General features: G+C 34.2%; 2 protein-coding genes across 4 annotated transcripts in view; one reads left to right on the plus strand and one right to left on the minus strand.

Annotated features, from left to right (window-relative positions):
* Positions 1-15934, plus strand: part of LOC105248876 (protein timeless homolog) — a 98422-nt gene extending 82488 nt beyond the window's left edge. Inside the window, exons 16-29 of one of the 3 annotated variants that reach the window (XR_003123094.1) lie at positions 4605-4673; positions 4759-4834; positions 5182-5380; positions 5721-5958; positions 6265-6365; positions 8698-8797; positions 10040-10174; positions 12304-12531; positions 13136-13420; positions 13603-13713; positions 14059-14199; positions 14396-14488; positions 14574-15216; positions 15283-15934. Coding sequence is in view for 2 of the 3 variants with exons in the window: in XM_025410590.1 (XP_025266375.1) it covers positions 4605-4673; positions 4759-4834; positions 5182-5380; positions 5721-5958; positions 6265-6365; positions 8698-8797; positions 10040-10174; positions 12304-12531; positions 13136-13420; positions 13603-13713; positions 14059-14199; positions 14396-14488; positions 14574-14800 (2003 nt within the window). In the remaining variant the exon portion in view is untranslated. Of the gene's footprint in view, positions 1-4604; positions 4674-4758; positions 4835-5181; positions 5381-5720; positions 5959-6264; positions 6366-8697; positions 8798-10039; positions 10175-12303; positions 12532-13135; positions 13421-13602; positions 13714-14058; positions 14200-14395; positions 14489-14573 lie in introns of all 3 variants that reach the window. The other 2 variants (XM_025410590.1, XM_011253914.3) reach the window with 2 other exon arrangements.
* Positions 15935-16993: 1059 nt separating this feature from the next.
* On the minus strand, positions 16994-20670 carry LOC109609826 (putative odorant receptor 85d). Its single transcript, XM_020026759.2, has 8 exons — positions 20475-20670; positions 18887-19279; positions 18235-18613; positions 18091-18162; positions 17747-17858; positions 17535-17642; positions 17185-17394; positions 16994-17091 (listed from the first exon to the last, which is right to left on the minus strand). Exons 1-8 carry the CDS (start codon positions 20503-20505, stop codon positions 17023-17025), a joined length of 1374 nt encoding a protein of 457 aa, XP_019882318.2. The 5' UTR covers positions 20506-20670; the 3' UTR covers positions 16994-17022.
* Between the last annotated feature and the right edge of the window lie 4840 nt (positions 20671-25510).

A 25510-nucleotide genomic window follows, 5' to 3' on the forward strand; every position in this document is an offset into this window, starting at 1 on the left:
CTTCCTCCTCGTCATCTTTTATTCCTCGCCGCGAGATAAATCGGTCTCTCGAAATACGCAAGAGATACATAGTCCAAAGCTACGTTTGCCATCTCATCCGCCATTCGTCCGGTCCAGGAATTGCTCGGCGTATGTCATACCGCTTTTGCGGCAACGAACCCTGGGGGCACAATAAAACTGCATCTAAACAACGTGAGCGAGCGGAATGGAAAAAGATGAAGAAGAGGAGAGGAAAGAAAGGAAAAGGGAAGAGAGAGGAGAGATTCGAGCTTGCATCGTTACAGAAAAAGGTCGGGTCAGGATGGGGAGAGGAGATTGTGGCGAGGGGGCCAGGAGGACGTGATCGCGTTAACAACAACCGCCGAGAAAGCTGGGGCGTTTCGAGCGATCCGGTTTGAATAAGTAGTTACCGGCCTAATAGTAGTACCGGACTGTGACGATCGTTGAATACCGAAATTTCGGCCAGACACGTCGTCGAGCTACGAGCAGATTGGTTAAAGAAGGGGCAAACTCGGGAGGGTTGCTCGGGTTGCTCGGGTTGCTCGAGTTGCTCGCACAGCTTGCGGACTTAGTTTAGGTCTACGACATCAAATCGCCATAAACACGTCGATCGCCCTCCACGAGATGATTCCACGTAACTGTCTCATATACGCGGCCGTTGGATATAAAGCCGTTTTTTCCCCCTTTTGATTCTGGTCATCGTCCTCTTCAATTGTCAGTTTTTTCCTTGTTCAGCACGTATATCGAAATAACCTTTGAAATGTACACCGCACAGATGACCTCAATTCGTATAAAAACTACTAGATTGATCTTCCACCTGGTTTTTATTCGTGAGAAACGATATTTTATTCGTGCAATCATATTGCATACAGCTTTTGCAGCTTTCTATATTTAACTAATTTAATCACGGAATCCCTATCACGATGACCAACTGTATTCTGTGCACGATACGTTTTGAAACGGTTTATTGGAGAAAGAGTGAAAATCGTGTTTTTCGAGATAAATGCACTTAAAGTTTTTATTTTGCGGAATACTTGAAGAAGCAATTACCGTTCTATTTCAACGTTTAATGAATAAAATATTAACAGTTTAATTTCACAAATACTTTTCTCTTTAAACATGATTTTTGCTCGCGTGCTTTTTTCCAGTCGTCGCATCGCCTCAATTTTTTCTACTTCACCGATCCAACCAAGACGAGTAGGAAACAAGGCATTGAACGCAATGTAGGATAAGAGGAAATGTCAGCATCTTCCCTTTTTCCTTCTCTCGAAATTACAGAAAAATGAACGTGCTGGACGTTCCTTCGTTCAAAAATATCAGTGAATTTCCGTGCGAGAGAGAAACGAGACGCAGGTTATCAAGGTTACAATTTCCGCGATATTCACGCTGTCCTAAATCCCATGGACGTGAAATTTCTTCGCAATAATGAATTTGTCGTGAACTGGTAAAACACTGGAATAGCTCTTTCTTGATTTCAGGAGTAAGTTACTCTCCGTGGTTGATTCATTTAGTGGGTTACGAGTCTTATCAAACTACAAGTAACTATGGTTTACAAGACTGCTTTACACTTCTTTTAAATTTTAAACTTTTTCTATTCAGAAAGTTGCTTTACATCCATCGTTGAAAACTTTATCTTTTAATTTTCCATTTTCTAACTTTCTATCTTTCATGAGAAAAATTATACTTTTGATAAACGCGGAAGAGAAAAGAGATCACTTTGTATTTGCAATTGTGAAAATTATGCAAAAGCGATGATACTGTAAAGAAGATTTACAAGAAAAAAATTTATAGAATGCCACAAAGATTTCTTTCTAAGATTGTTCATCTTTTCTTTTTCTCTCTTAAATTTTAGCATTCAGGTTTCGACCATCCTAAAATTAAAGCGCTTACAAGCATTGAATTATAATCTCTCATAAAAATAGTTTACAAATATAGCTTTCAATGTGAGCAAAAAATCTGTTTTCCAAAAATATAATATTCAATAGGATATTAATAAAATGAGAAGAATTTTTTAGCTCAATAACATTTAATTCTCGATGTAGTATACAATACTTGTAACCATCGAATCCTCGCGACCTCGGCAAAATTTGCTCATGGATACGGATCTTAATTCCATCAGACACTACCTTTTTTAAATGCAATACATAATATAAATATAAAAAAATTCTCCAACATACAAATACGTATACAAACACCGCGGCAGTGTTCTCGTGGACGACGGTTATTATCTCTTCACAAATTACATCGAGGTAGCGCACCAGGGCTTTTGGTCTCAGCCGTGATAAACCCATCCACTCCTATCCTTCGCCATGCTTTCCTCCGCCCTTGTTTCCCCGCGTCCTCTGTCTCTATTATTTTCAACCGCCCAACTTCTGATATACCACCTGCAACCCCATTTACCTAGCTACTCTATGTACGCGTTAGACAACACTTATTATCCAGGTAATACAATCGCATAATGCGTCCCTCGTCTTTGCACCCACGATAATGTCTAATTTAATGGCAAGGAGGAGCATCGCAATCTCTAGTTTAACGAGAGATTGTTATCCGGATGTTACGCGCTGTCGATCAAATTAATATTACAATTACGATTATAACGATATCGCTTGTCCGAGCGATATTCCTTGTTTTCGAAATATGAATCTATATTGAATTATACACTTGAATAGTTGAAAGAGGTTTACGCTGAAACTCAAGTTGTAAGCAATTTATTCATTTTAAACTTTGCTTTAAAATAAATGACAAATAATGTGTATGCAATGTTTCACATTTTTTATTCATAGAAAAACCTTGTAATTAGAAATCTAAATTTTTAAATCAAGATTTCACTTCAATTAACTTATTTATATGGTACTTGTTATTTTATATATTATTATATATATTTTTTATATATATTTTATATATTATTTTATATTATAGACTTATTATTTTATAACACGTGTGTAATATAATATCAATCATTGTAAGGTATCTATTTCAACGCGATAAAAACGACGTAAAAGATTGATGACAGAATGACTAACGAGGAAAGTTCGGCAGCCTGTAAATTCGAAAAAACTTTGTACAAATGCGCAGAATAGTTTAGCTCTAACATGTAACTTTCTATCTTTCGTTACGGGCTAAAAACGAATTTAGAGAGTAAAAAATCGATTGCAGGAGATATGACTGCAAAATTTAACCATGTTATAGAATATAATAATAATAATTATTATTATATGTCTGTATTTTTAAAAATCTGAAGTGTAACCTTTCTTATTTTTCGCGTATATCATATAAATATGTAATTAATTACGAAATATGCAAATTACATGCTTGAAGAGTATTGAAACGTGAGTATTAGCTGCTTAATAAGCTCGTGCGACCGTACCACGTGTTGTCGATCTCTTTTGCACATGCATTCGAGTGCTTATATATACACATACGTATTTACATACACAATATGCATTCTCGCAGAATACATTGTGCGTGGGAACGTATCGCTGAGAAATTGCGGAGAGACGATCGATAGTTGAACGCAACGAGCTATCGCAAATATCTACGCAACTTTTCGCGTTGGCTCTTCTCGAACCGATAACTCTCTGCCATTAAATACACAATCTTTTGCATATATTTGGAGATCTATAATCACAGAATGAATTATCTGCCTTCTCTGTTGAACTAGATTACGCTAAGGATGCATAAATATGGAGATTACTTTCCCTTCTTCACAAAACGATGCAAAAAGCGAACGATGCATTTTTATGCAGTTCCTAGTTTCCGTTAGGCTCGTAAGCGGACTTTATTTATTTTTGAAATTTTTAAATCTATGCAAGAAAGGAAACAAAGGATCATTTTGTAATAAAAAAAAAAAAATCTTAAATTTAAAAGCGCATAAATCTCGTTCAATATTCTTAAAATAAAAAATTTTTATCTCATTGCAAGTCATCCTGTATAACTCTATCCAGGAACTTGGAGAAAAATTTCTCTAAGAATGGAAGAAAAGTTTCTTAAGAAATCTACGAAAATACTCGGAATCGTACTCCATGCTGAGAAAGCAAAAGTTCCGGTTAACACTTTTAATACATCAACGGGGATGAAGCATTTAAAAATCCGAGATAAAAACACCGCGAGTCAGACGAGCGCTTTATTTTATCTCGAATTACTGTTTCGAGTTGAGCAGACCGCGGAGAAGAGACAATTAAAACTTTAAACTGAAATAGCACCACCGTCACCGTCACTTGGGCAAACTGAATTCTTTGAACGGTGGAAAGCTTTCTTTAGTTGAAGCAACAACTCGCTCAAAGAAAACTTTTCGGGATGATTTAAAACGTATCATCAATCCCTTTAGGGGTATTTATGTATTATGATCTATATATTGAGATCGTTATTATCTCAAAAATTTATAATAGAAATATATTTAAATCGAGAGAAATAATTAAATTATTAAATTATCAAGTTTAATTCGAAAACTAAAAATAATTATTTTTAAACTTCTGAACTAATTATTTTTAATTTAATTTAACATTTTTTGGTTTAAATCAATAGTTAATGTTTTATGTAAATCTTGTGTGGATTAACTGTTTCAAGTTTATTTTATTTTTTTATATGTTTATATATGTTTTTAGTAGTAGAAGACCAGCCTGTTGAAGAAATAAATGAGAATGAAAATATTGAAAATTCTGCAAATGAAACAGGTAAATAAATATCAAATTTCTTGATTTAAAGCTTTTTACATTTAATCAATAATATATGTATATACATAAATAATCTTTTTAATAGACGAAGAAGAGAATGAAGAAGAAGAAATAGAAACTGTTCACGAGACTGATTTTAAATTGGACGAATTTCTTCAAAGGTATAGACAAGACAAAATATTTCAGATATATCGATTTATCAATTTATCTACAAAAATTATTAGACCATATTTTTAGCAATTTTTAAAAAAATATTATTTAATTTTATAATTAAACCCCGGAGCAAAATTTTGTTAAAATTCATTCTTTAAAGTCTTATTCTTTTTTCTCTTTGTGTTTCAACAAAAGATAAAATGTTTATATACTTTGTAGCAACTTGCCGCTATCAGTTAAAACAAAAGTTTCAATTCAAAAATATAAAATACACGATAAAATATCGTATATAATATCAATACGATAAAGTAATGCAATATGTATTTATTAAAAAAACGTAATATCCCATTCAAAGGTTCGCCAACGTAAAGGTTGTTAAAGCTTTAACACTGCTACTGCAGCAATTCGAGAACAATACGGTCGAGGTAAATCACTATGTAATAAAAATGCTACATCGAATTGCTTGGAATTGTAAAATGCCGGCCATGATATTCCAAGCGTCTATATTTCGGATCTTTCAAAGACTCCTTGAATCAAAGGATCCTGGATACAAGGTAATAAGATACACAAAATAAATCGCGTAAACTATAATATTTTTATATTTTCTAATAGTGTGAATATTATTAATAACGTTATACAATTTTGATGGCATCTAATTATTGTCTAGTCGAATGTATAAATTTTTTTTCCTTAACATAACACTTTATCATCATTCTTTGCACATAATGAAAGCATAGATAAGACTTTCACTGTGTTTCTCAACGATAAAACTCCCCTTTCTTATGCCGCGCGATAAATTCCACCACCGAGGTTTTTATTTCATCCTTGTATCGAGCTTAATGACCCACACGGAAGTGGACTTGTCGAACAGCGAAAAATCGATTCTTGCTTCAGGAGCTCCAAAAGTTCGCGGTTTTCATAATCCGCCGTTTCATCGAAGTCGCCGAGAAGAATCGGAAGTCGTACATGGAGCTGCTCTTCTGGAAGACCACCCGTGACGCGACAGAAATCGTGGATGGCTACAACGCGGAAACGAGTAGCAAGAAAGTTTCACGAGCAGTCTGGACGGAGGCGGAAGAGGACGAACTGCGTACCCTCTTCATGGAGCATCAGACTAACAAATACCCTCAAGGTAAACTCTCTATACCACATATTTTTCGTGAAAGAATTTTGTGCCTACGTCGTTGAATAAATTAACTTTTCCTATAATATGAAGAAACATTTGGAACGAACATTTTCTTAACGTAAAACATTTATAAGAAATATAAATGCGTATAGCTTAATGTAATTTTATCTTTGATATTTTGATATTTTATTATTATTGCTTGAATGACCAGAAATATATTACTTATCTTTAAATATTTAGTCCAAAGAAAAAACTATAAAGCAAATTGAATTATTTATATATTACAATAATTATAATATCGTAAATTTATAGACCTGATAGATTGGCTTTTGGAGCACATCATCAACGAAAATAGAACGCGACGTACCATCATTAAAAAACTCAAAGAAATGAGTTTGATTGTCAATTCCAAGGTTAGTTATATTTTTTTCTAAAGGCACGATTTTTTTAAGAATATCAAAATGAGCAAACAATCTCTTTCTCTCTCTCTTGAATTTCATATCAATTATAATTTATTTATTTTAAGCTAATTATTTTTTCGCAAGAGTAAGAAAATAGTTTAAAAAGATTTTGAAGAGATTTTTCCCATCAAAAATGTACTCGGTCCTTTCATATGCCCCCACGGCAATCCTAGTCGCGCTCCGTCTGACAAGATCAATGATTTACGAGAAGCTTGAAAGAAAGGGAGAGGGAAGAGGGGTTGTTCGCCCGGCCTCGAAAATAAGTTTCTAGACTGCCTGACGGGACGAACATATGCAAAAAATGGAGCCGGGAATTGCTACAGGAACTGTAAATTCTCCGGAGACAATACCTACGGGGCGAGGCTTTCCACCCTCATTTCTTCGTTTCTCTTACTTCCACGATTTCTACCAAGCGTTTGCGTGAGGCTCCCGACGTGAGCTGCGTGTTCTTTCCACCAACTGGTAGTTTCTTTCTCCGAGCATGGAAATATCTGTGCGTCCCCTCGTCAAGTCGCGGCCCTAAAACTGGCGCCTCCTCGAGAAAAGCTATCGTTTTGTTTGCTTTCTGCCTTACGACATACGTATAAACATTTGCATCACCCTTCGGGGCACGAAAACGCAAAGGAAACGTGACCCAACTGCTTCGACGAGTTTGTCGAAGTATGACTGTATATGTTACATGTGGGTAACTGTGTATGTTATATGTAGGTAACTTTTCAACACAATGCGATTATAATATAATATACGCTTTATTTGTAATCCTCTTAATGTATATTATTAATATTTCGTATTTAATTAATTTCGAAACCAAAAGTGCATTATTTTTTTTCTGACATTATTAATATTTTCTAAAGAATATTTTCCGAGATGTATATATATTAATCCCGCTAAGCTTGGAAGCGCGTTTCTTTTTTTCTTCATTATAACTCTTTTCTTCTGAAAATACACGGTGCAATACGGTGATAAAGCATGGGAATGCGTTAATCAAGCTTCTTATTGCGGCAGAGGAGTTACTAACTAGTTACCGGCTTATTTAAAACTTGAAATTAATTGAGTTTGTAGAGAAGCTTCTAACAAGGGAAAAAAGCACGTAGCGGAGAATAAGCGATGCAATACACAATACCGGATCTTACTCTCCTGTGCTTTTTATAGATATGAAGCGCGATGTATAAGAGATTCAGCAAAAAATTTCATTCGCTCGGAAGAATGTCAGCAATTTTTTGCCAGCACTTTTTTTAATAATTATTTTAAAACAAAATGCTGATTGGTCATTTACAATTTTTATTCTTAAAATCGCACACATTTTTCGTTTAAAATTTCTAAACTTTTATTTTCCTAAAATACATCTGACATGAGTAATTTTTTTGTTTAATGAGAATAAAGTGCGCGAGAAATATAATAAATTTTTTTATAATGACTCTTGATGTTAACGATCTTGGAGAGAAGAAAGAAAGATTCGTTTCTCTTCCGCCTTTAATTTGCTATTAATCATAAGCATGCAATCATTGACGAGGGTTGCTACGTCAGCGGAAATGTTTCCTCCAACGTATTATCGATTTCTTGGTAAGGTCTTCCGGGGGAAAGGCTTAGCCGCGGAAACGTTTCATTTAAATAATTTCATGCGTGAGTACATTTCGTCTCTTCGAGCATGGAAGAAGAGAGAGAAAAAAGAGAGAAAGAGAGGGAAAATCGGGCCGAATCAGAGACTACAAGGCCGAGTATTCATTTGACGTTCATTTAGTTCATGGAAGTCGTACGATATTGCTCCGACGGCCATTTAGGGATGCTCGCAGAAACCTCGTTCTGTCGAGGGTGGAACGTAATCGCTGGAAAACGAGCGATCCCGGCTTTTCCTTTTTAAATACGCCTACTGACTTAGAAACTGTTCTGTTATAATGGATTGCATCTCTCGACTCGATTACAGCTATTCAAGTATATATGCTTATCAAATCGAATTACAAAAAAAAAAAAAAAAAAAAATATATTTAGAAAGATATATTTATATTCTTTTCAAATATCGATATTCTATTATAATTATTCGATTATTCAATCTCCGAACCACTATTGAAAGTTGCAAAGTATAATGTTATTACATTTTGTATTCATGTAATTTGCTTATATGTAAATGTGATTAATATCTTAAAGATATTAGGCAATGATTATAATAATATTTAATATTGCGACTTATATATAAGTATTTTTAGAGATTTTAAAAATATTTTTAATTTTTTTTTTCATTACGCACACGGCTTGATTTGTTATCTTAAATCTTGTAATTAATTAGAACGTGCGAGCTGAGGTACAAAAGAGGTTGCCTAAGGAATGGTCCGAGGAAGAAATTACCCAGCTTACGGAACTTTGGACACAGTTCAAGGACGATGACGGTAATTTTTAAAATTTATTTTCTTTAAGTTACTTTCTCATTGATATGTTTTTTATAATTTTTCCTTTTTAAATTTTTCACTTTCTTAAAGTATAAATCTGATTAATCGATATTGACTAACATATTTCCATTATTCATTTATTTAGCGCATTTCTGAGTTAATTTATAACTCGATTAAACTATCACATTCATAATTAATTGTGATTATTAATCATGAAAATGTGAAGTAAAGAGCAAAGTTTATAATTTAATATAATATAAATTTTTCACGAAAATCTGGCGATATATTGTAGTAACTGTCATTTATCGTAATTTGCAATTTATCTACGAATATTATATATGCACTGAAAATGGCCTTAACCCAATTCTCGATAGAAATTTGTTCGATAGAAATTTGCCATAAATTTTCGCGTTAATTCTAACCGGTTATTCGCGTTCCGAAAGTGTTGAATTATTTCGTGAATGCGAAATTCGTGCGAGAATTCGTTAACACCGGAACGATTCCTAGGATTTAATTAAGCTCCGAACATCGGACACGCTTGGCTGCTTGTAGTAATAATTTCGAATCCTCTGGGACGAACGAAGAATAATATCCTTCCTGACAGAGACATTTTCAGAGAAGTCTTGTAAAACTTGTTTCATTTTCATACGAATCCGCCGCTCTCCATAACTTTTAATCTTCGAAGTCGCTTCTACGCCAGGCGTAATTCTCAGATGTCCGCGAAATGTCAAGGGCATTTTTCTTCACGTTTCTTTCAAAAATCTCCGCAAAGTGTTTTATTCTATCGTATTTTCACTCCGCAGTTGTTAACTCTAGAATTCCCAACCAACAAACGGAAAACATTCGCAAAGATGTCATGTACAATTTTTTATAAAATTAAATTTATGTCACATAATATAAATCGAATCACGAGCAGTTCATATAATAAGAAAATTACATTTAAATGTAAAATTATATTATAATCTTTCGAAAAAATTAAATTATCCATGAGTCAAAAGTCCGTAAAGATCGACATCCACTTGACGTATAAATACATTTCGTGGAATAAAGAGAACGCTTGCGTTTCTCTTTGTAAGCTTTAATTGATTTCAACTTTAAATCTCTTTGAAATCTCTAACAATCATCTCGATCTTTTCTTCCTATCATCCATGATGATTCTCTCACAAAGTCTTCCTATCATCCATGTCATATCGTTTCTTGACGACGCTATAAAAATCGAAACTACACTTATGTTTCCGATAGATCCCGTGGATTTGATTTTCACCGGTCTTAGAATAAAGCGGCCGAAGTCGAAGATCAAGGAAAAGCTTTTGGAATTAGGATTGGCGCAGGATCGCAAGGAGCTGCGCAAAAAACGGGCCAGAAAAAGCAACCAAGGTGAGTATAGCTATTCGTTCTTCCTCCCTCATCACAATCCAGTCTGGAGCATATCCCTTGTTCCGGCCAATCCCATCCCATTCCATTCGCATCTGTCTTTCTTACTATCCTCCGATTCCGCGACTATTCCCATTCGATCAGTCTTCTAGTAACGCGATTGCCGGCGACTGCATAGAGCGGCTCGCTTTCAACGGGGAGAGCGAAACGACGACGTAGAGAAAGAAAGCGCGAAAAAGAGCGAAAAAGTGAGAAGGAGCAAAGATCAATTTGTACAGGATTCTTCTCGCTCTCCTATCCCGATTTCTTACGGACCGTGAAGAAAAAAAAACCTTTCGTCGATATCACCAACCGAGACAAGTTCGCTCGTATGTTTGCGATATCGTTTCTGTTTCTCTTCGTTATTCCTCAAGAGCGAAGCAAACGCGGTTCTGTGAAATGTTCTTGAGTCTCTACGCGAATTATTCCGGTCTTTGATTTCAATATTATGAAGAGAACGAAATACTATCGTCAAGCTGCACAGGTAGAACGAGTGACATATTTAATTAATATTTCCACGAAAATATCGATTTTATGAGAAAATATTTCAACAGTGAACAAAAGGAATGCGTATGTATAAAGTTATAATTTTCATGAATTTTCAATTCACATATATGACACAGATATTGGGTTATTTAAAAAATCGCGGTATATGCATATTTGTGTGTATTTTTATCAAATTATTTAAATATTATTATATTATTATATTATTAAATTCTCCTCTTCTCTTTCCCTAGTTTATATAATGTTGTGCAATAATTTGCATTGTAGAAATTATATAGAATCGCGCTTTGAATCAGATATTATTCTAGTGGTTTAACTGTATCGATATATATATAGATATATTGGTAGTTCGATACAGTTATATATATAATTATTTGTAATTTCATGAAAAATAATCATTTCATGAAAAATAAAAATAAATAATAATAAATGCATTTATAATAATTTTTTTTAAATATTCGCATAAACTTTCGACTGAAACAATAACACGATTTATGTAGAGCGATTTAATATTTTAAAATTAATATTAACAAATTGTTGAATTAATTCTTTATATCAATTGTTCAAAATTCAATGCACAGCTTTTTTATTACGATTACAAAGTGAAAAATAATTATGAGAAATAAAATAAAAATTATAGTAAATATTTAATGTTACATATAATTATTTTTTTTTAATGCAAAATGTAAAAATCTACATATCTAATATCTTTACATTTTTTTATTTGAATGCGAAATGTCATTAATCTTTTCAGCAAATTTGTATCATCCAATTTTTCAGTTATTTGAAATAATATTTACGCTCGTATATGTTCTTTTTCCAACATATTTGAATATTCAAAGTCCGTAATGATATCATCATGGAATATCGCAATCTTGTTATTTAATATTCGGCAACTGCGAATTCCAGACGCACTTTCGCCGCTCTTGGACCAATATCAGTCGCTTTAGCTTCTTATTATGGCGCCGGAAGGAATTTCATATTTATCATGGATATTGTTTTCCTCTCTCATGCCTTATTTGTATTCAATGCATTGAGATAACTCATATCATAGATATATAGCTGTGAGATGAAGCATTGCTGAGAAGTTTCGGTTCACCTTATGTGCCTTTGAAATAATATTTTCCTTCAACATCATGTTTTGATGCAATTTCGCTATCCATATAGAGTTATCCTATTGTTTTTCTAGTTTTCGGTGACACATAGCGTATATGCAATTAATATTTACCCAAGATATTCTGAAACGGATCTATCGTATCTAATCTATTTATTAGAATGTAACGTGTTTTAAAAAGTTGTGTACGATGTGTGGATAAAGATTCAAGGCAGATGTAAATTTAGAGCGCACGCGAGATTACGTCTGAGACTTTCAGCGCGAGAACGAAAGAAAAGAAATTTGTCATTCAGAGTATTATGGATTTTATACGTATACTTTAATATTTATCACGCTCGAGATTTACCCGATGTTACATGAAATGTCTTCTGCATACATACACACACATACGCGATACTACGCAGTGTACTTTACATACGCTGATGAACACTCGCTCGAGAAAGGTTCACATCGTTTCCATGCATTGTGCGCAAAGGTAAATCGTCGTGGGAAACGCAAGCTGCCAGTAATTCTGATGGGAACGAAAGTTCAGCCACCGACGACGAAGACGACGAAGAAACTCGAAAATCCTCGAAGCGCGGCGGCGCGCTTCGTCGGAGCGAGGAGTCGACGAAAAAGAAGCAACGGAACAGGCGGAAGCTACCGACGATCGTTTACACGGATGCACAATTATCCGGTCTCTTGAAGGACGTCATCGACAAGGGTGAGTATCGCTGCCCTCTCGTGTTTTTTTTCTTCTCTCCCTCGACGTGCATCCGCGTTTTTGTGATTAATGAAAGCGCACTTGTCGCTAGAATGGCCTGCGACCCTCGTTTCCTTCACGCAGGATAAATGTTTCTCTGGAAAAAAGGGACGAAGGCGATGATTTGCAGAAACCATTACGGGAGGGAAAAAATGATGACTTGTCAAAAAAGTGACTTCTCAGGTCACTTTGTGGGATACATGTCTATGGTCGGATGCGAATCACGCTCCGCAAATTTTAAGAAAGCGATTCTTTTCTTCCAAGCTTATCAGTTTAATTCATTTTCGCCACATAAATTGCAGCAATTCGCAATATTTATAAGATCCAGCAATTCGCAATATTTATAAGATTCTTTTCTTCCAAGCTTATCAGTTTAATTCATTTTCGCCACATAAAATGCAGCAATTCGCAATATTTATAAGATCCAACACAAGTATATCTTTACAAACGAACATCTTTAAAGTAATGTAAAAACTAACGTGATTAATCCTTATTAGCGAATTAAATTATTAACGAAAAGAGACTAATGTGGAAAATTTGTTGAAAAAAAATCTCGATAAATCAGACATGAGAGAGGCGTTGGAATGGATCAAGGAATCTCTGCAAGACATTCTGGACGATCGTGACGAGGAAAGCTCCGAGGGCATACCCTTGGTGCCGCTGACAGATTACTCGTCGACCGCGATGGATTCACCGAGTTTTCAAAAGCTTCTCCGTGGCCTGGGATTTATGCCACCGGCTGATGCCCAGGAATCTTATTGGCGTATTCCGGCGAATATGCTTACAATCACGATTCAGAAGCGCTACAAATTGATCGAAGACGCTTTAGCCGGCAAATTTGTCGCCGAGGGTAAGTGAATTTTGGCAATGTCCAACACACACACACACACACACACACCACACACACACACACACACCACACACACACACACACACACACACACACACACACACACATATATATACACGTACATACATATACACTGGATAAGAAACTTTCAAGTGAGAATCATTTATCGAAACGTTTTGTAGAAACGCGACCAGAATCGCATAAAGATCATTCTGACACTGACGAAAAGATGGACGACAGTGGAGACGATGTCGACGTATTTGAGAATGTTAAAAAATTCTTTGTACCCACAGGTTAGTAAAACTATGCATTTTTATAATGTAATAATTTTGTCGAACTAAAAGTATATTGAAAGGAATTATATTAACGTTAGCATAACTTTGTCTATTATTATGAAAAATGTTTTCAAAATATAAGGAGCTTTCATCTATAAGATTATAATATTTATAAGTGATTAGTTTTTATGGAAATTAAAGTTTACGAATTACTTTCTTAAATTCCAAGATTTTTAAAATAATTTTTTAAATAAGGTTTATCAGATTATTTAAAGATTAAAGTATTAAAAGATATGATACGATTCTCAATTCTCCCCACATATGATATATATAAAGTTTGTAAATCTGTCCAATTATTTTCAGAAACCATTCAATTAGTTTCGGAGCCATCAACTTCCAAACAATCGGAACCGCACACTCAGTTATCACAGGAATCTAGAACACTATCGCATTTAAATGAAGAAAGCGATGAAGCAGTAGAAGTAGTAGAAAAAATTAATGAAGGTATGTCATTATCAATTAATTAAGCTTTGCTATGTACGAAATGAAGAATAGAATACATTTTCTCGCCCTCTGTTATTCAAACCAATAGACTGATATTCCTCTTTCATGAATTTACCGACAAATGTATTTTTGTCATTTATTAAGTTTAATTTTCAAACAATAATTTGGTAACATGTGCAATGATGTAAAATTTCAGATGGCATAGGCAATACGAGAAATCGCATAAGAATGTTTAATGATTCCTCTGACTCGGAAATAGAAATTCAAAGGAACATTGATGGTAAAAACGGTCAGTAGCATATGCTGATAAAAGATAATTGATCGATCTCCGACCTTTTTATAGAATAATGTTAATATAAATTTTCATTTTACAGATGATACAAAGAGGGATAGATCCGATTCTTCCGATATAGATAAACCATCTAATAAGAAACGCCGATTACTTGATAGCGACGAGGAAGTAGAATCGTTAAAAGATGACGATGCAAACAAGACAAATGATTTTCACGTAATAATTAGCGATGACGAAGAATCGTTGTCTAATGTGCCATCTGAGCGACCTAAATTATCTCGCATAATAATCAGTGATGAAGAAGATTAAAAAGTAACATGTATTTATTCATCTAATTTTAAATATTCAAAGTGTTCTTACATATTCAAAATGTTATATAGACATAGAGAAAGTATATACTATATATTATTTTAGTGCTTTTTTAAATTTTAATCAAAGTTAAACACATTTTATCGATTCAAAGAATCATCTCTGTGAAAAATATTCATCACTGAAATTAAAAGTTGTAAAAATAAAAGGAGGTAGATATTCAGTTTTGAAGAATCATCATTAACACAATATGTTATCATTTATAAAAAAATACAAATTTCTTTATAATTTTTGAAAAATATACTTTAGCATTGTTAACTTCAGTTGGGAAGCTTGAATCTGCGATGCGTGAGGCACTCTTACAGGTATGGACTTTATCAACGAGTGCTGGAACGAGGTCTCGTGTACTATATGTTGTAAGTTTCGTCAAGGTTCCACGACGCTCTTACGGGACAATCGGTTTCATCCGGGGTACACTTCAGGGTGCCAAGAAAAACAGTTCCCGAAAGGCGTCCACATTTCGCCAAGTAACGACGAAGAGAACATGCGAGCGCGGTAGTGCCGGCTGGCAAGGCTGGTCTCCCTCGAGCGGGGTCCGGGTCATGTGATCACCAAGCGTTCGTCCCGCTCGAGATTGCGGCACGTTGAGCGACTACCTCCTCGATCACGTGCATCCCGGCTCGATGGTTGGCCAATGTGGATGACTTTACGTCTTTTGATGGGCAGGTGAGGAGTCTTGGCGAGTGTTAACGATACGTACGTGTGCATCGAGACGTAATCGCGCGACGAAAGACCAACTCCCACCTTTTTCAATACCACCTTCGACGGCATCACCGATCGCGGAACGACACATAATGTCGCCGCAAGGACTTCGCGACTCGCGGATGTACGATCAGGGGATCATGCCAGGCTAAGAATGAAAAACCTAGCCGGAACCTAGTCACGAAATATATTGTACGAAGCCTCGGACTTTGGTATATGCAATAATAACATACAATTATTATTATTAAATATAAATATAATATTAAATTTACTTGCATAAAACACATGTGCGAGTAAATTAATTGACTGTTTTCTTCGATAATCAAAGATTGTTCCTAGTATTTCCAAGAACCCATTCTGATTTATATACGTATGTGTGCGGTACACACACACACACACACACACACACACACACACACACAAACACACATCTTTATTATTAATAATTTTCAGAGATAATAAAATATACAAATACATATGTATCTGCGCATTTGTATTGATTCGACAGATATCGATATGTGTGAAATAAAAAATCTCGATGTTGAGTATCAACAACTGTGGCGAGATGCATATAAAGAACGGTGAGCAAAGTCTGACCTCGGGGAGCCGCATCATTCTCGGCCGTGTATCAGCGAGAGAAACTACTAGTCGATCATCTCGTCTTCGTCAGTATAGGACGACCGAGATTCCAGAAGAGTGACCACGTGCATTCTAATCTCAACTTTCATATGCCAGGCACGCACGACGCAGCAAGAGGTGCGCTGTCGCGACGAGTCCACTCGCGAAATCGAAGCTGCCTCGTTGGGACACGTAGCATCCGTGATAAGATAACATGCGAATGAGTTAGTAAGCCGCGACGTTCGTGTTATTCATGCTCTCCTGGTAGAAGCGCGGGCTTCTTATACGGTTGTAGGTGGATAGCATCCTCTCTCTTTGTCCCCACTCTATCGACAAGCTCTCCCACACTAGCTACCTATATTCTTCCTCCTTCTTTTTCCGCTCGTTCTACATCTCGATGAGATATGAAAGCATGAAGAGTGCTTACAATGAGCGCAAGAAAGAGATTTAGAAATGCTAATGCTACGATATAAGAGATAGTCGTCCCATTAAAAAAAACAAACACATACATATAAGTTTTTATGGTCGGTATTTTTATCTGGTATACTAATGACTAATAATAATTCGATTATAGATTTACTTTACACGCATCTGATCTGTTTCAATTTTTATAAACAAAAAATTATTTTGTGGAAAAATTGCCTTACCTTTTGCATAAGATTTTTTTTGGCTAATTGTAGTATTGCAAGATATGACTTAAATTTATTCTTTCAATTTTTAATTCAATTTATTATCAATTACCATATACACATATTTTCTTCATCATCAGATTATTATAGTATATTCAGTTAAATAAGCTCTTACGTTAAAGAAAATATATACATAAATGTCTATCGATTTTATCATTCATCTGACATCGTATCAGAGATTGTACGCAACATTATAGAATTTGACATTGCCAAACTAATTATCTGTAATATAATTCCATATTGATGTTTAAGGATAAAATATAATAATGTTTGCAGATGAACGTCTAAATTCCCCGTGTGTAATATATTGCTTACAACTCTGAAAGTTTCCAACGAAAGTATATAAAATGGACCACCGGTTAAAACAATCGGTTTCTGTGCTTGCACCATAATCATTTGCACTAGTCGATTAATATTGTAATGTTTTAATTGTTTTTCAAAATTGTTTTTCGATTGATTTCTTTTCTCCTGAAAAATCATGAGTTCCCATCCGCAGCAATATACTGAATGCGCAATTTGCAAACCCTGAAATGATACAAAACCTAAAATATAAATTAATATAACATGTTTAGCGAATTAGTCAATAAAATTTCTGTATTGTCTTAATTTAAAAATTCCTAAGAATACAATAGATAAAGATTTTAAAAATTTAGCACAAAACAAACCAAATATTGAAGTTGAGTGGCTAAGAAACAGAAGAAATATAATTGAATATTGGCACATAAAAAATATTCGAGCAGAGCCCATAATTTGAAGATGGACTCCGTATCCATCTGTCGAGATGCAAAAATAATTTAAGTCTTTCTAAAAATTAATGTACAAAATATTTTTTTTTAATACACATATCATTGAACACTTTGTGTAAAATAATTTATACCGCAATTTTAATCGTTGATGCTTCGAATGAGACTAAACAAATAATAATTGATGTAACGACACATTGCACGAACATTGCCGGACCGCAAAAAGTTTGCAATGTTTTTAAAAATCTAAAAAATTTATCTCTTTTAAATATAATATAAATAAATATAATATTTCTTTTCTTACAAAAGAAAAATTACATCAAAATTTGATATATTGACATTAGAGATCTGATTAGAAAAATTCAAATTATGTAATGAATTTTGATGAAAATATCTCGATAGATTCATGAGATAGATATAACGCAATATACATTATAATTTCACTATTATTTAATACATTATTTAATAAAAATATTACTTTATAATCTCTGCATGGCAATCCACGCAATTCTTTAATTTTCTTTCGAGAATAAATGTTGCTTCTGGCACGCTGCAAGTACAATAATATATTCCATCGAAGAGAGTTTTATAAAGCACTGATTAATACAAAGATTGATCATACTTATCAAAATTGATTCTTGTCAATATTATATTGATGTGTTGAAATTGCGCACAGATGATCATTAGCATCGTAACATAAAAAGTATCATAGCAAACACTTCCAAACGCAGAAGACACACTGCCGATTATTTGTATAAGATACAGATAAATATAATTATAAATGTCATCGGTGTTAAAAGGATACCATCCGATAAACGGCAAATTTCTTTTGATAAATGTATGATTTGCCGAATTCATCTGCTCTAATGCCCAAGTTCCTAGAAGAAATGGATTGGCACACCAATGTAAAACACCATAAACACACGCACATACCCATCCGTATATGAAATAATTGGAATATCGATGTGCGTATTCCATTTCGTTCTTATATATTCGATATCCTGATAAAAAAATTTTTTTAGTGCATACAAATAAAGGATTGACTTGCAAAAAATATGTAATTGAAACACGCAATTCGAATTCTCTAATCATAGAAAATTATTTCAAGAATATTTATAAACACTTTGGAAACATATCAAAATCATGTGCAATATACTTGTAATATAATTAATAATATGATCCTTTCTGTCCTCATATGTTTAACATTTTCAGTAATATTTAAAAAATTTTACATTCGGATAGAAATAAATTAAATATGCATAATAATTATGTACCTTCTTCGCTGTTATCGATTTGTTGGCAAAGTATGTGGCATTTTTCCAATTTCATCGCAATATCGATGATTTGGCGATTTTCTTTTATACAGTAGCACCATTTTATTAAACCTATCAGATGCAAGCAGATTACTCCGACGAGATTGGCAAATAATTTTAGCTCGTTTGTCATTATAAGTTCCACAATTTCCGAGAGTAAAAGCAGAGAATTTCCCAAAATAAAGATACTCGTTGCTCCGATTGAAAGCACCACTTTACATAACGGAAATGAGTCGACGGACCAAATTCGGGCATATCCAAGTATTAAAAGTAAGAACGAGATGTAATATTCCAAAGATGTCATGTCTTTTCTCTTGATCTCTGTCTGATCATCGTTACTCTTTCGATTCATGTCTAAGAGAGAAAAAGAAAGAGAGGAGGAAAAGGCCAAAAATTTAAAAAAATTCGAGTGAAATCTTATGTCCAGCTCCAATGCATTCGCGCAAAAAAGATACAATGGTTACGCGCAAGTACGCTTGGAGTATTCGACTCTTGTTTCGCATATTCCCCGGATACATGTACACCGGACAATTACGTACGTTACGTCAGACGACCTGAGAATCGCGCATGTACATATATGTACATACATACACGGTCCGGCCAAGATATCGGCGCGATGCAGCTTTATCGTTGGATTATGTAAGCTTGTCATCGACAAACAAAAGAGATAAAAGCTTCTAAATTCGAGTGAAAAATATTTATATTTATTTATTTCGTCACGAAAGATAAACGTCGACTCGCCATGTGTAGCGATAAAGGACTTGCATGTAAGATTTTTCGAATCTTGACGATTATTAGCTAGCTTGCATTATTATTCATATTATCCGACTATTATAACACGCGTTATAATAACATATAAATTCTATAAATGCATTATCAGAAAACAGTATGATATATTGTTGTATTAATTTAATATTTCAATTAACAACGCGTGAAATCCTCCAAGGATGCACTTTAAAAATATTACGTTTATCGAACCGACTGGCTGTTGGAAAGCATCCAAGTGAAGAATTTTTAAAGTTGCTAAATTTTTAACGTGGAAAAATCGAACAGAGACTTTTACGATGATCGTGAATGCGATCAATTTTGAATGACTTTTATGGTGGTCGTGAATGCGACCAACTTTGAATGACTTTTATGGTGATCGTGAATTCGATCAACTTTGAAACTATAATATATATGTATGTACGATAAAATTTTGTCGTAAGCATGCGTAGACGTTAACAGCTCATCGATATAAATATGAATAATATATTAAATAATTTGTCAATTTGCGATATATATGACAAGCCTATCCAACTCATGGATCTCGATCGACTGATGAATCGCGGTATAATTCTTAACTGATCATGAGGTGATATTTAGCTAAAGAACATGCAGTGAAATGAAAGATTCAATAAGATTAGCTGTTATACACATCACACATTAATCAATTAATTTTCAACTTTTAACAGATAATATGCAAGTATAACTATCATATGAAAATAGGAGAAGAGTGCAAAAAACTTTTGTAAGGTTAAAAAAAAAATAAATTGTACAGCACTAGTACTTGTTTGTTTTTGATGCAATAAGCTTTCCATCTTGGAAACTGAATAAAAGTGTCGATTACACTTTAGTACAGATTGAACAGGCCTGCGATATGGAAATATCAATTCCTTGCAATTTCCTCCTCTCTCTCCACGTATAATAATTTTCTACGCATACGAGAACGGATGCATTCGTGCTGTGTTCACGCATAGAATTAATTTTCGTCCCGCACGTACAGCCACCTTGTACTTATGCCCAAAGTTCCGGAACCGTTTCTCGGCGTTTCTTGCAACGCGCGCATCTCGGTCCCCCTCCCGCTCCGGGCATGATTTATGCAAGCAAATAAATGTCACTGAGACGTGTCATTAGACCGGTTCGTTTGAAATGCAAATAGCATTTGCAGCGCGCATCCGGATACACTCTTCAATTAAGTGTCCGCGCAAACTTTTCCCGTGGCCCGGGCGGCAAGTTCGCAAGCGCTTTGATGTCCGGATATAGATTCTCGCCGGACATAGAGAGAAAGACGAGCGTGAAACTCGATATCAAATTACACGCTCCCTCGAGCCGCCACCGGAAGTGAAGTTGCCGGTTTCCCTGACTCTCTGGTTAATCTTCGGACCTTAAACTCGCTCGCTTCCTGGTCGCCGACAGTATCGCGTCAATTGCATCAGTCGTTGCATCGGATACGAGGACGCGTTTCGCTCTTAATTTAATTGAAATATATAGTGTTGGCGTATCCGTGAGTACTTTTTATCCACTTTCAATCTATATTTATCTTCGATAAACGAACGGTCAAGAAAAACGATCGAGATATCAAACGCCAGTTTTTAATCCATAAATACACCTCGCTTTAATCAGAGAACGTTAAAATTAGAAATGTAATCTCGAAAAGTATAAATCAAACGTAATAAAATTATACATTTAATTTATTATTTATTTAAAGAAGAAAAAGGAAAGCTTCATCAATCTTTAGAGTCAATTTTCCTGGGTTAATGAGTTTTAAAAATTCATTTTTATACGCGAGGAAACTTTCTCGTTTGCCAACTTTGACAATTAGAAAGAGATATATTATTTTTCTTATCATAGTTTTAAAGTTTATTACACGGAGAATGAACAAGTTTCTACGTATTTTATATTCATTCCGCTCGCGCTCCCTCCTTCTTGATCGCTTTATGTTACTGCTTATATTCGAGTGGACTCGAGTTTGTGTTGGTGATACGATGAATTCATGTGAACATAATCGGAATGGTCGGGCCGAGTTTTCGGAAGTATCGAACGGGTTCCATGTCTCACTCGGTCCCTTCCCCTGTTCCCGTGCTCCCCTCGTCCTTTTGGTCCCGGAGAACTCTACTTTGGTGATGGTATCCTGCCGCCCGTGTTGTCCGACACGTTGCCGAATTTTGGCAATGATTGATGGCTATTAAGGACCGGGCTAAACCCGTTCCGCTTATGTACACGCGCCGAACTTTTTCACGGCACACGATATACAAACTCACATGCTATATTTGGGATCGTAATTAAAGTGAAAATAGTGTGCGTAGCGTGACTCCAGGGCTGGACCAACATTCACGAGTACCCGTCAGAATATCGCGATAGCAAAAATGTGAAATAATTTTTCAGAAATAATGTCGATTTAAAATATTTTTTACAGCAAACAAAAAAAAATATATCAAATCACATCGATAAAAATCAAAATCAACTGAATATGCGTGTTCGAAATGGACAGTGTAATATGAAGATGATAGTACCTTTATAACATTATAAATTATTTAATACAAATTAATTACAGAGATTGTTGTAGTAATTTAATTTTAAATTTTAATTCTTGTGTATATCGATGTTATTCCATTCCAGTGGAATTCAATATGTATTTCCTTCCGCTCGTATTCGGAAGCTTAAAAGCTGAATTGCACGATCGTTGTGTATTTCTCTTGGAGTAATCAAATTAAAGTGCATCGATTGCGGCTTCGCTTTCAGAAACATCGTTGCGTTCGGTGCAGCAGCGGTACTCGATGGAATTACAGTTGACGAAGGGTTTGAAGGGGAGGATGAAAGGGAGATCGATGCTCGCCAACAAGAGAAGCGAGCGAATCGATGAAAAGGTCAAAGGTTTCAGGTGTGTTTGCGCACGGCTGGTACAGGTGCAGCCTCTTCCGCGGCTCTGCTCGCCGTTGCAACAGCAACATACATGACTCTTTATTAACAACAATTAACATTTAGTCTATTGTTCATACGAAGATATCTTTTGTCGACAACGCGTAACATCGCTCGTCTGTCGCAGCTGAAATAGCGTCATTCTATTCTGCTCTGACGCGGTTATGATCAAGTGGCATCGAGGAAATCAGACGTGATCTTGATGAAAATTTGCAAGATTGTTATAGCGATAAAGTATAATATTTTCATTGCAAAATAATGATCGTGTAGCACATAAATCATTTCTGATATGGCGTATAACAATAAATATTACACAACAATAGAAACTACATTGAATTACAGTAAATTGAGAATGAAACTAATAATTAACAAAATGTTAAGAGAAATAAATATTTTAATATATTTATTTATATTATTTATAACATTATATATTTTTTTCGATATATACTAATTCGCTTTCTCTTAAGTAAATTCCTATTTTATAAAAAGTGTCTATGAATATTGATAATTCCTTTAGAAATGTATTTAATTTTGGAAGTTTCTTATTATTGTTTAAAAGATATCTTAATAATACAATTGTTTAATAATACAATAGACAATAAATAAAAAATAATTCATAAACAATAATACATTTTATAATATATTTTTTTCATTGGTAATCAACAAGATAATTTCTTTTCTCTCTTAGGCCAAGCTGATTCTCCATCTCGTCGCGGTAATGAATGAACGGGGCAGGCCTTTTAAAAATCTGCCTGCTTACCGTATGAACGACCAACTGTCAATTCATGGCGAGTTTGCGAATGGCGGGACCGAATGTGTCGCGAACGGCCGACTGATAAGGTTCGCGGGTAGCAGGCGAGTATACGTTGTAGCAAGATACGAGACGCTCACTGGGCGATGGGTGGGGGCGACCTCGAGTCTCGAGACTGCAAGAACAAGCGGCGCGACCAACTTGTCGATCGTGTTATCCCGATCCAAAGATTTACCAGTCTCCGGTTATGTTTGATGCACCATTATGTTTTCGATTACGGTAGGTTAGTTGCATCGGTAACGTCATCTTTGTCGTCAGCAGCACGTCAAAGCCGGCGAAACACGTAATCATTCGCGTTGCGTGGGAACATGCACGTCATCGGTAACGCCGTTCCTCGATGCACGCAATAATGGAAAATGCTTGATACGCGTTTATCATCATTCGTAAAACGAAAAGATAGCCTTTCTCTTATTCTATTTAGTTCCAGTATAAAGTTAATTAATAATTAATAACAGCTGATATTGCAAAAATGTAAAATTTCAACTCAAAAAATATTAAGATATTAATATAATTGAAATTTATTTTATCAACTCAATAATATTATTAATCAAATCAATACGTGGCATATTGATTTGACTGATAATATTACTGAATTAATAAAATAAATTCCAATTACATTGATGTTGTTGATTTAACATTATTTTTTTCCGGTGTCAGAAAATTCAAAAATGCATAATGCAATTGCTTCTTTTCTCTTGTGTTTCAATTTCCTTTTATCTTGTACAGTATAAAATATAATATAATGTAATATATAATACATATAATATAATATTGCAATTAAATTAAGATTATATGAAATATTTTTTGATTACTCAAGAGAATCCTATATCTTTCTCTTCAATATGTTAAATTATATAATAAATTTGGAAATATTTTGTAAGATTTAATGTAACAGAATATTTTTCTTAATATTCTGAATGATGTTAATATTGTCTGATGATGATAATGATATTTAATTATCTTTTTTGTGATATTGCAGTTAGATAATGAAGAATGTTATTACGTCGACTCGTTATTCCGCTGATAATGGCTGATTGTATATTCATTGCAGTCAACACATCGAGTGCAGATAAATTGGTTGGCAAAAGATAGCGAGTTGGTAAAGTCGACATGAAGGATATTTTTGTAGCAGCAAAACAGAAGTGGCAGAAGCTAGACTTTACCTGATATCTATGCATATGATATTGCAATGTCAGTGGCGTCGCGACGATATATCTCGCACACACGAGTTTAGTTAAATGATAGAAATTTTTGTTAGAATGTTGATGCGAAAGAATGCAAATCGATTTTTAAATTGCTAAATTCTACAGCCACGTTCTTTATGATTTATTCAGAGAGGAATATCAAGTTTTCTTTAAACAATGCTATTTTGTTGGCAATTTTAGAGAAAAATTTATGCAAACTTTATACTGTGTGTATACATCTCTTGGATTTGATAATATTTTAAATATATCTGAATATGAAATGAAAACTAAGCTATGAGAAAAAGTTAGATACTCTAATTTTATTTTAAATTATCGAGAAACAAAGAAAACAAAATTAAGGAAGGATATTAATTACATAGAATATTTTATTTTTATACATATATCTATTTACAAGAATTCATATATTATATAAACATTATTATAATGAAGTAATAATATATAAAATTGATTGCTCTAATTTGTATTGCATTTACTTAAAGATACATTGATATTATTATTTATTGGCAGTAACGTAAATAAACTATACTATGCTACGAACAGTTAAATATATTTCTTGCTCTTTGCAGGAAATATTTTATATACTATAAACCTCGAGGTTAAAAAAGATTATGACGATTACTTTTTATGATTATTAAATAATCGTAAGTATTGTTCATACGAAACATTTTTGAATTTGCAACAACGAAGTAATCAAAAAATATTTAAAAAACAGATGCTATAAAATATATGTACAAGACACATAATTTTGCTATATTCTGCACATCACATATAGAAATATGTATATATAAAATGTTAACTTTAATCCTAATTGCGCGATCAAAGATTGAGAAATAATTCTGTATATAATTGTTACACAAATAAATAATTATATATACTATATTGCATGTA

The sequence above is a fragment of the Camponotus floridanus genome, unplaced genomic scaffold (assembly GCF_003227725.1).
Source record: "Camponotus floridanus strain SB8 unplaced genomic scaffold, Cflo_v7.5 scaffold33, whole genome shotgun sequence".
NCBI lineage: Eukaryota > Metazoa > Arthropoda > Insecta > Hymenoptera > Formicidae > Camponotus > Camponotus floridanus.